Raw genomic sequence first — 11,663 nt, 5'->3', positions numbered from 1 at the left:
AATGTATATTTATTTCTACACTGCTATAACTGTTGTACTGTGTTTATTTCTGTGTGTAACTCATTTTAATCAAACATATGTCGCACACTGGCTCATATTTGGCTCATGTGGCGGCAGCACTGCGTCGTTAGTGATGTGTCGATCGCGAATGAGCCGGTTCAAAAAGCCGGCTCTTTTAAGTGAACGATGGGAGCCGGCTGCCGTCTGTCCGCGAGCCGTTCTTTTTTTTTTTTTTTTTTACTTTTCTCTTTAGGAAAAGTACCTGCAGGCTGAGCAACCAATCATGTGAGGATTAACAAGGAGCATACCACCAAGCAGGGAGGGGCGGGGGGAGCAGCGCTGAGAGGAGAGAGAGGAGTGAGGTGCAAAAATATATATTTTTTACACTATACCAAAAACATTTTGGTTTTATTTGTCCAGATGTCAGTGGTGGGCATTAACAAAGCACATTTACTTGAGTGTTGTTATTTAATTTATATTTTTTTCAGTACTTTGTGTATAAATATAAATATAAAAAAATAAAATGTCAATAGCTGTCCTTTTTTTTTTAATTTCTATGCTTCGGTTTTTATAGGCGTTTCTATCAGCTTTGTGTAGCAGAGTGGTTCTTCAAGCAGGTTAGTTCATTCATTGGGTGGTTTCAGGGAGTTAAGGGATTTTACAACTGTAAATGCAGTTGGCTACAGCAAATTATTGAAATTCAAGTGATATATGCGTTCAAATACAAATCACAGGTAAAAACAGCGCCAAATTTGCCTTAATTATAAAAGGTAAAATGAAGAGCCACTTGGGAGCCGAAAGAGCCGGCTCTTCTTGGTGAGCTGAGCCAAATGATCCGGCTCACTAAAAAGAACCGGAATTCCCATCACTATGCGTCGTCCGTGAACGCAGCGTCACGTTTTTCTTTCTTACGTAACTACGTCACTCCCCGTGCCCTGCCCTTCTCCTTCCTGTGCGCGTGCTCGGCTTCAGCAGACATCATGGTGAGTTTACCGGATTATTTCATTTATTCGGAGCCGGTAAAACAGCCGCGGGACGCCGCTTCAGCTCCTCACGGTGCCCGCGGGAGCTCCGGCTCCGGTAAACGCGTCACTGACCGCGCGTGTGAGCCTCCCGTTAGCCGCGCGCTGCTAACCGGCGAGCGAGCACGTGCGCTTTGTGATGGGAGCTAACGGCTAAGCTAACGGCTTTAAAGTCTCCGCAGTCTCGGAGACGGTCGGATAAGACGGATAAGACCGTCTCCGAGACTGCGGATCATAAAGTCTGTTATTATTTATAATGACGTGTTTATCAGCTTCTTTAGCATGCTACGTTAGCTCGTCACCTGCGCTTTGTCTGTCAGAAACATGATTAAACACTAATTAATAAGTTAATAAAGACTAATGAGAGGCGACACGTGACGTGTTCTAACAGCTGGCTTCATTTCCCGCCTCAGCTGTCAGCTGTTTTTATGTTTTTATTGTTTTTATTGTTTTTATTCTGGTTTCATCCGGAGAAGCCTCGAGACTGACGCGCTGCTGCTGCGTTCACGGACGCTCGGAATAAACAGTTCCGTCCACGCCTTGTCTAAGAGGAGCTCACATCCCCTTCAATGATTCAAAATCATTGTTTTGTTTTTTTTCAAATCAAATTCATGAAACGTCAACTAATGCGTCAGTATAGTAATTATTAAAAATTCTTATATCACACATGCATTTTTAAACACACATACAGTACAAAGGCTCATAGACATGCAAATGTGGACAGAGATGGTGGAGCCAGCCAGACCGACGCCCTGCGAGACGTTGGGGGGCGTTCGGTGCCTTGCTCAAGGGCACATCGTCAGTGCCCAGCTACCAGTCCATCTTCCATATTTTGGGTCCATGCTGGACTTGAACCGGCCACCCTCCGGTTCCCAGGCCAAGTCTCTATGGGTCCCCAACCTTTTCTGCGCCACGGACCGGCCTTCAAGGTGTGGGCGGTAAATACGACGAAATAAAATGATGCGACCAGCGTGAAAACAAATATACGGTTCAGAAAAATACAACTCACCATTACGCTGAATTAGTGGGAGCCCTGAGCTTGTTTCTCTGCAACAAACCGGTCCCATCGAGGAGTAATGGGAGACAGTGACACCTGAAGTCTGTTCCCTATGTCCAGTCTATTCTTTAATTTAGTTTTGGACGCTGAAGAAACTTTCCAAAGACGTTTGTTTTTGTTTGGTTTGAGGGCTAAACTGGGGTAACGTATCACGTGACCGAGAATTCTCGGCGCCCGGTTGGGTCCAGTGATGGGAAGTTCGGTTCTTTTTAGGGAGTCGGATCATTCGACTCGGCTCACCAAGAAGAGTCGGCTCTTCATTTTTACCACTCGTGTCTTTAATTCAGCGCCGTTTTTGAACTTATGATTTGTATGTGTACGCATATATCATTTAAATTATTGAACACATTCTTTGTACGGAAGTATTTAAAGTAAAAACAACACAAACCAGATAGAAACTTCATGGAGAAAACAGCTGTTGACTGTTGGATGCACAGTTCATGTGCATGTTTGTGGACGCTGCTTAAAATGCGTCCAATCACTCATCTTTGCCCTGCGCCGTCTCTCCTCACGTGATTGGTCGCACAGTCGTGCATGCAGTGACGTTCAGTCAGCACCCGTAGCGCGCCGCGTTACTTTACGAAACACATGTAATTAATTAATAAATAAAGTGGCTCGCTGGCGTAAGCCGGCTCCCATCGTTCACTCACTAGTTGGGTCTGAATTCGTTAGTTTGTGTGTTGCCGTGGTGACGCTGACCGGTCGGTTGCTCGCTCTGTCTGCAGGCGTCCTTATCGATGGCCCCGGTCAACATCTTCAGACATGGAGCTGATGAAGAGAAAGCTGAGACTGCACGACTGGTGAGTTTGTTGATCTGCTGTCTAACATTTAGAGGACGATGAACCGCTCGCACTTCAAGTTCAACCGACCTGTCTGTGATTTCTCTGCAGTCGTCCTTCGTGGGCGCCATCGCCATCGGCGACCTGGTGAAGAGCACTCTGGGCCCGAAGGGGATGGTAGGTCACGTTTGACTTTCGTTTGTTGAACGCTGTTCAAATGTTCCGTGGTTGAACTTCTCGTCATCTTTGTCTCCAGGATAAGATCTTGATGGGCGGAGGGAAGGGCGGTACGGTGACGGTGACCAACGACGGAGCGACCATCCTGAAGGCCATCGGAGTCGACAACCCCGCCGCCAAAGTGCTGGTTGGTGAGTGACACCGTCGATCATCTGCAGGGACGGCTTAAAAAATTTGTGACGTGACGTTTGAACGTTTGTTTGCAGACATGTCGAAGGTTCAGGACGACGAAGTCGGAGACGGGACAACCTCCGTCACCGTGCTCGCCGCAGAGCTGCTGCGGGTAAACAAACGCCGTCGAGTCTTTTTGTTCTTTAAGCCATGATGTCGTCGCACTGATGTTTTAAACCCACGCTGCTTCCTTCGCAGGAGGCGGAGCTTCTCATCGCCAAGAAGATTCACCCACAGACCATCATCGCCGGCTGGAGGAAGGCGACTCAGGTGGCGCGCGACGCTCTGAGGGAGGCCGCCGTGGATCACAGGTGAGACCGACGACCAGCTGACATCACTGTGAACGTGCCGGCGTCGGCATCGTTTGCTCATAACTCTGCCGCCCCCGTCTCCATAGCAACGACTCAGCTCGTTTCCAGGAGGATCTGCTGAACATCGCCCGGACGACGCTGTCCTCCAAACTGCTGACTCACCACAAAGATCACTTCGCCCAGCTGGCTGTGGACGCCGTCATGAGGCTGAAGGGCACCGGACACCTGGACTCCATCCACGTCATCAAGAAGCTCGGCGGCAGCCTCACCGACTCCTACCTGGACGAAGGTGAGTGCGCGTGATGTCACAACCGCTGTGCTCTGTTCTGATTGGCTGTTTGAAACACCGCTGTGTGCCTCTGATTCGTCCAGGTTTCTTGTTGGACAAGAAGATCGGAGTGAACCAGCCCAAGAGGATGGAGAACGTGAAGATCCTGATCGCCAACACCGGCATGGACACCGACAAGATCAAAGTGAGAACGCCGAAACTCCTCAAGACTTTTATTGTGAAGGAGCAGCAGCAGGAAGTGTCCGGAGATTTTCATAATAATTCTTCATGGTATTTTAGAGTTAAACTATAAAATGTGTGTGTGTGTCAGATCTTTGGCTCCAGGGTTCGCGTTGACTCGACGGCGAAGGTTGCAGAGATCGAACTCGCAGAGAAAGAGAAGATGAAGGAGAAGGTGGATCGGATCCTGAAGCACGGAATCAACTGCTTCATCAACAGGTGAACACACACACACACACACACACACACACACACACAGAGGAGCCGACAGGTACACCTCGCCTCATCACATGATGATGTCACTGAACGTCTGTTTGTTTCTCTGTGCAGGCAGCTCATCTACAACTACCCAGAGCAGCTGTTCGCTCAGGCCGGCGTCATGGCCATCGAGCACGCCGACTTCGCTGGCGTCGAGCGTCTCGCTCTGGTCACAGGTACACACACACACACACACACACACTGTATGATGCCACTGGTTTGCAGTTGAGTGAAACCTCACACAGCGTGTTTGTGATCAGGAGGAGAGATCACCTCCACCTTCGACCACCCCGAGATGGTGAAGCTGGGACACTGCAAGCTGATCGAGGAGGTGATGATCGGGGAGGACACGCTCATCCACTTCTCCGGAGTCGCCATGGGTACGATGACGCCACGCCGACGTGTATTCTGCCGTCACTTCATGTTCTTTGAGTTTGACCTTTAACCTCCTCTCCTCTTCTCCCTCTCAGGTGAGGCGTGCACCGTCGTCCTGCGAGGAGCGACTCAGCAGATTCTGGACGAGGCCGAGCGCTCGCTGCACGACGCTCTGTGTGTGTTAGCTCAGACTGTGAAGGAGCCACGCACCGTCTACGGAGGAGGTACACACACACACACACACACATCATCACTCGGCCTTCCCGCACACACTCTCTCTGACTCTGATCTGACTCCGCCTCTCCGTCAGGCTGCTCCGAGATGCTGATGGCCAAGGTGGTGACCGATCTGGCCAATAGGACGCCGGGAAAAGAGGCGGTGGCCATGGAGTCGTTCGCCAAAGCTCTGAGGATGGTACGCAGCCGTTTGAGTCCTTAAGTCCAAATCCAGGAAAGCTTTAGTGGTTCCGGTCGATCTTCTCTGGACTCTTTAAAAGATTTCAGAGTTTGTTCGATGATGAAATAATGACCGCAGTCCTCGTACGGCTTCATGACGTCTGTTGATCTGATGTTTTCTCCTCCAGCTGCCGACCACCATCGCCGACAACGCTGGCTACGACAGCGCCGACCTGGTGGCTCAGCTGAGAGCTGCACACCAAGACAACAAGACCACCTTCGGACTGAGTGAGTGAACGCAACAAACTCAGCTTAAATCCTCGCCATTGTTCCTTCAGCCAAACAAACGCTTTGTGTCTCCGGCCGTCACGTTGATGAGCGTGTTTCTTTCCCCTGCAGACATGTCTGAAGGCACCGTGGGTAACATGGCAGAGCTGGGCGTCACAGAGTCCTTCCAGGTGAAGCGTCAGGTGCTGCTGAGCGCCTCTGAAGCCGCCGAGATGATCCTGAGAGTGGACAACATCATCAAAGCTGCCCCCAGGTCGGTTCATCGCACCTTTGTCTTCTCTGTTTACCTGCGTCTGACGAGAACAGGGCGTCATGTGACGCTGTTTAAAATGACGTAAAAACTGTTTGTTTGTTTTGTAGGAAGAGAGTTCCCGACCATCACCCCTGCTAGAGGAAGAGGAGGATGAAGACGCTGAAGAGGGAGGGGGATCAGTTTTGTTATTTATCACCTGTGTAGTTCAAATTAAAGGAACGCTCCGCTGTTTTTCTGTTACTATCACTGTGGAAGCACTGCACAGGCTAGCCGGCTAACGCTAGCCAACCATCGGACACAGCTAACTTCAGTGGCTCTGCTAATGCTAGCAAGACGGAAGCTAATCAGCTGATGTCAATAGAAGTGACGGTAACAGTTATGCTATGCTAACATTAGCTCCGTCACAGCACTTGCTGATTAAGCTGGTTAAGCTAATGTTGTGCCGACTTCACCTGAAACGTAAGTTTGGATGTTTGTTTTTGTTTACTGAAATAAATGAACCAATCCTCATCAGAAGATTTGTTTGTCGTCACTTAAGTTCATTTCGGCAGAGTAGAGTCGTCCCGTGTTGGTACAGATACAGCCGTGTGAGCATTAGCTCCAACATTTGACTGCTTAAATATAAATATAAGCCTGTACAGCGTACATTTGTTTTACGTTATTTACCGCAACCTCACAGTACGCTGACTTTAGACAGAGCTGACCGTGTGAACACACTCATGGACTCAACATAGAAAGAGGAAGGACAAGGACTGAGATGGACACACCCCTCCATCCAGTAGGTCGTTGGGGACACCTGTGGGCCGTTGGAGACTCTTTGGGACACCTGCGGGTCGTTGGGGACACCTGCGGGTCGTTGGGGACACCTGCGGGTCGTTGGGGACACCTGCGGGTCGTTGGGACACCTGCGGGTCGTTGAGGACACTTGCGGGTCGTTGAGGACACCTGCGGGTCGTTGGGGACACCTGCGGGTCGTTGGGGACACCTGCGGGTCGTTGAGGACACCTGTGGGCCGTTGGGACACCTGCGGGCCGTTGGGACACCTGCGGGTCGTTGGGGACACTTGCGGGTCGTTGGGGACACCTGCGGGTCGTTGGGGATACCTGCGGGTCGTTGAGGACACCTGCGGGCCGTTGGGACACCTGTGGGCCGTTGGGACACCTGTGGGCCGTTGGGACACCTGCAGGTCGTTGGGGACACTTGCAGGTCGTTGGGACACCTGCGGGCCATTGGGGACATCTGTGCGTCACTGCAGTATACTGACTTTAGACCGAGCTGACAGTGTGGATGCACTTATGGACTCAGCATAAGACGCAGCATCAGTGTGACTTTTTGGATTTTGTCTTTCATTTTGTTTCCATTTTTTAATGTGCAACCACCCAAAATCAATGAAGAGGAAACATTCAAACTGGAGTGTTGGCTCGTTATTCGGTTACTCATTTAAGCTGATGAGGAAGAACAGCACAAATTAGCTTCACTGACTCAAATTAAGCTTTTTAGACTGAACTACCACCAATGGTTACTCACTAATATCCTAATGTTATTTGACAATTCAACATTTATTTCAACAAATTGGGATCCAGTATCTCTTTGCTGTTGGCACATAAACATGCTAACGTGATGGAGGAAGTTACGTCCTCCCTGTTCTGGAGTTTCCTCTCCTGAGGTTACTCGAGGTCCTGTGTGGGCCTTGAGGTCCTCAGCAGTATTAGTTGTTTGGCTTTGGTTGGGAACAGTAGGTGCCAGTCTATCTCAACACTGTGGTGTCCAGGGTCACAGAGACCTGTTGCTGCCTTCATAGACATAATAGATAGCTTGTTGTTGACGGTCCAATCTGCGTAAACAGACATCTGTGTCTCCAGACTAGAACATGCTGACAATAACACCTCCATGGGTAAAGACATTCTCTGTGACTCATTCTGGGCGTGTAGTATTTGTGGTGTTATCTTGGGGTTTAAAGTCGATCCACCAGGATGAGTTGGGCAGAATGTGAGACCGACTCAGGCACTTCTGATGAACTTTGAGAGTGTCTCTAATTCTCCTTGGCCAAGCGTCAATAAATAATACAGCATAAGACATCAGAGGCTCCTGAACACTTTCTGAACTCCTGACCATTGACCATTGACTTCAGCAAGTTCTCCACAACACTTCATATAAACCAAACCATCCCGTTGTCGTCGTCGTATTTATTTGTTGTATTTGTTCCGTTCATTGCTCCTCTTTTTGATCCTTTACTCTGGAAATGATCAGCTGGTGAAATAAATATATATAATTTATCTATAGTGATGATGAAGGCTACCAGAGTGTGGAAATGTTTGGTTTGCATACCTTGAAAGTTCTTGAATTTTACTCTTAAACAAAATGTACAAACCACAGAAGACTTGACTTTACCATAAAGTGTTCGTGTTATTAGCCCTGTGTGTGTTTGCTCATTGTGTTGTTAACTGTTTGCCTCATCTGGTCAGAGTGACTGAGACCTCACAGTGTCAACACACTCAAAGTTAGACTTGGATCCAATCAGAGCAGCAGTGAATCCTCATATACTCCTCATCGCCTGCCAATCACCAGTCTGAAAGACAGACAGACTCGTGGACAGACAGACAGACATGTTGAGGCTGGTGTTGCTGTTGTTGATGTGGACATGGACGAGCTCAGCGCTGGTCAGGTAGGAACCACAGACGCCCCCAAAACAAGCCAACTACAACTGTAAAGACTACACATTATTTCTTTAAAGGTCGTTTTATGTCTGCTATATTTTATTTCAAAAATAAGTTCTCTTTATTCCCACAATGTTCAGATTTAATGGTTTCAGATCAATAATCAATCAACAACAAAATTTAAAATATTCAAAGTACGGTGTCATTCATTTTTATCAGAGTTTATCTTGCTTAAAGAAACAGTTTGACATTTTGGGAAACACTTGTGTACTTTGTTGCTGAGATTTAGTTGAGAAGATACCACACATGCCTGGACTGTACAAATGAAGCTGGTAGATTAGCAATTAGCTTGGCCGGTGGCCGAGCTCGGTCCAGCACACAGCCGCCCCTTGAAGCCACAGCGTATCATTTGCACATTGAGCTTTAAAGGTGCTGTTACGGAGATTTTGTTACATTTGGACTTCCAGTACCATGACAGTGGTGTCAATCCTCTTATATAACTCTTGGCAAAAAACTGAATAAATGTATTTCCCAAACTGTTAGACCTAAAATGTGACCCCCACTTGTAGGGTCCCTCTGAGGCGGATGAGTTCGATTCGTACTCAGCTGCGAGCTGATGGCCGGCTGCACGAGTTCCTGAAGGAACACCGCCCCGACATGTTTAACCGGCGCTACGCTCAGTGCTACCCGCCCGGTACGCCATCACTGCGGCTCGGACGCTCCACCGAGAAAATCTACAACTTCATGGACGTAAGGACAACATTTCCCTCCTGGTCCATGTCCCACCTGCTAACACTGAAGGGGGTGGGGTTGTAGTGCATTCAGCCGTCATACTGCTGCAGACTTACTTTCTGCGTCTCTGTTGTGGTGTCAGGCTCAGTATTACGGTGAAATCACTTTGGGGACTCCAGAGCAGAACTTCTCTGTGGTTTTCGACACCGGTTCAGCGGACCTCTGGGTGCCGTCATCCTACTGTGTCAGCCAAGCATGTGGTACATGAACACCACACTGAACTACACACAAAACACTACACACTACAGTACACAACGCATCAGGGCAGTTTGCGGGTCAGGGCAGCATGACAGCATGGGTTTAGTTTGCTCCTGACGGTGATAAGAAGTTCAGTGTTTGTGTATGTGTGTGTTCACAGCGTTGCACAAGCATTTCAGGGCATTTGAGTCAACTTCGTTTCATCATGACGGTCGGACGTTTGGCATTCACTACGGATCAGGACACCTGCTGGGAGTCATGGCCAGAGACACACTGAAGGTTCATTCTATTCTACTCTGTAAAACATTTGAATGTTACGATATTATTAAGAAGAAAGAAGCACAGCAAAGTTCCTACCCAGTTCGCTTTGGGTAAAAACATCAGCTACATGACTAAATGACTGCAATTTGTAACTACATTTGTACTCTACTTTGCTGTAATTATTTCTCTTCTGATCCAGATCGGGGATCTGAAAGTCCTGAACCAGGAGTTTGGGGAGTCAGTCTACGAGCCTGGTTCTGTATTTGTAATGGCAAGGTTTGACGGTGTCCTGGGGATGGGTTACCCGTCCCTGGCAGAGATCCTTGGGAACCCTGTTTTTGACAGCATGTTGGCCCAGAAGACAGTGGATGAGCCAGTCTTCTCCTTCTACCTCAGCAGGTGCAGAGTTTATTTCCAGAAATACAAGTTCTCAAGTATTTGCACTTAGAGCTCACCAGTATAACCAGGGTTCTTAAAGGATCATGAGTTGCCAATCTTCGAGAGGTGAACTACAAGGTTTCCCAGGAGTTCTAGAGGATTGAAGGAAGTTTCCAAGAAGTTTTTTTAGTGTTTTAGAAAGGTCTAGAGAATCTCTGCAGTTTTCCAGTCCAGCACAACTCCAACACTATTCCACAGATTTGTTTGTTCTCTCCGATTCAGGGAAATGCTAGTTAATGTATTATTATGCATTATTATCATGTAATATTTGGGTGGATTTACAACTTTCTGACTCTTGGGACATGGTTTATGAGATCTGGTAAAGCAGTCCAGGGAAATCAACTGTTGCAGAGGTTTCAAAGAAGATCTAGAGAGTCCCATAAATTCAAACGTCAAAAGATAAGAAAAAAAAGTGTTTGGGGTATTTGACTCAACATTAATCAGAGTACACAGTAAATTGCAGTTTGTTGGTTCAAATTAGCTTTGAAGGTTTTTGTGTCCCTGCAGGAAAACAAGAAGCAGCAACCCAGAAGGGGAACTACTGCTGGGCGGAAAAGACGAGTCATTGTATACAGGACCAATCAACTGGGTCCCTGTGACTGCTAAGGGATACTGGCAGATTAAGATGGACAGGTTTCCCACGTTTTTAATATTGTCCTAATGATACCAGAAAAACAAGTATTCACACTGAGTATAAAAAACATGTCACATGAATGATCTCTGCATCTGTTTCAGTGTTGCAGTGCAGGGTGCAAGCTCATTTTGTCCTCATGGTTGCCAGGCGATTGTAGATACTGGAACCTCCCTTATTGCCGGGCCGACCTATGACATCATCAGCCTTCAGCAGCTGATTGGAGCCACACCCACAAACATAGGAGAGGTAAAAAATAAAAGAATTGTAAAATCTTATTTCATGTCCAATAGTAAATTGAACATTTCTGAAGACTACTAATCACTGAGGCCTGGCCATAGATGGCTGTTGATGCTACTTTGTGTCAGTGTTGGACAGATACTGGAGGACAGATGGGACAGAAACACTAACATGAATGCTAATTCGACCTCTGTGTGTGTTTCAGTACCTTATTGACTGTGCCAGGTTGTCCAGTTTGCCTCATGTGACATTCGTCCTGGGAGGAACAGAGTACACACTGACTGCTGAGCACTACGTTAGGAAGGTGGGGAAACTTTGTCATTCATCTTCTTTAGCTTGTCTTAGAAGATAGATCTAAAAAACATTGGTTGTTATGGGGAAGTATGTAACTAGCAAATTCTGACTCAAAGCTTTTGCTCATGAGCTCAGCTACCCATGCATGTTTTTATATAGTCTGTCTCTATATCTTCATCTTGAGAGAAACAATACTGATACTGAAACGTCTTTCTCCAGGAGATGCTTGGCGACAGGGAGTTGTGCTTCAGTGGGTTTCAGGCTGTGGACATTGTTTCCGCTGAAGGCCCTCTGTGGATTCTGGGAGATGTATTTCTGTCAGAGTTCTACAGCATCTTCGACAGAGGACAGGACCGCGTCGGCTTTGCCCGTGCTAAGCATGCAACCGAAGGCTAACCCATTGGTTATAAATAACAGACACAACTGTGTGATCAATAAATACGATAAAACTGAAAATACTTAAGACAGTTTTTTGTAATTCTTGCAAAGGAAACACAA

The 11,663-nt window shown here is 47.5% G+C and overlaps 2 protein-coding genes across 2 annotated transcripts; both read left to right on the top strand.

Annotated features, from left to right (window-relative positions):
- Window positions 1-847: 847 nt before the first annotated feature.
- On the top strand, window positions 848-6,170 carry cct2 (chaperonin containing TCP1, subunit 2 (beta)). Its single transcript, XM_019276666.2, has 16 exons — window positions 848-983; window positions 2,805-2,879; window positions 2,970-3,035; window positions 3,115-3,226; window positions 3,302-3,378; window positions 3,465-3,577; window positions 3,664-3,866; window positions 3,950-4,050; window positions 4,177-4,304; window positions 4,416-4,519; window positions 4,604-4,723; window positions 4,814-4,942; window positions 5,029-5,132; window positions 5,302-5,401; window positions 5,513-5,654; window positions 5,762-6,170. Exons 1-16 carry the CDS (start codon window positions 981-983, stop codon window positions 5,790-5,792), a joined length of 1,608 nt encoding a protein of 535 aa, XP_019132211.1. The 5' UTR covers window positions 848-980; the 3' UTR covers window positions 5,793-6,170.
- A 2,034-nt stretch (window positions 6,171-8,204) lies between these two features.
- On the top strand, window positions 8,205-11,624 carry nots (nothepsin). The gene is made up of 9 exons (XM_027283625.1): window positions 8,205-8,319; window positions 8,881-9,061; window positions 9,186-9,303; window positions 9,462-9,580; window positions 9,762-9,961; window positions 10,508-10,633; window positions 10,736-10,880; window positions 11,077-11,175; window positions 11,385-11,624. The coding sequence occupies exons 1-9, from the start codon at window positions 8,261-8,263 to the stop codon at window positions 11,559-11,561; spliced, it is 1,224 nt and encodes a 407-aa protein (XP_027139426.1). The 5' UTR covers window positions 8,205-8,260; the 3' UTR covers window positions 11,562-11,624.
- Window positions 11,625-11,663: the final 39 nt, after the last annotated feature.

Source organism: Larimichthys crocea, chromosome X, assembly GCF_000972845.2.
Source record: "Larimichthys crocea isolate SSNF chromosome X, L_crocea_2.0, whole genome shotgun sequence".
NCBI lineage: Eukaryota > Metazoa > Chordata > Actinopteri > Sciaenidae > Larimichthys > Larimichthys crocea.
This window is presented reverse-complemented; position numbering and strand designations above follow the sequence as displayed.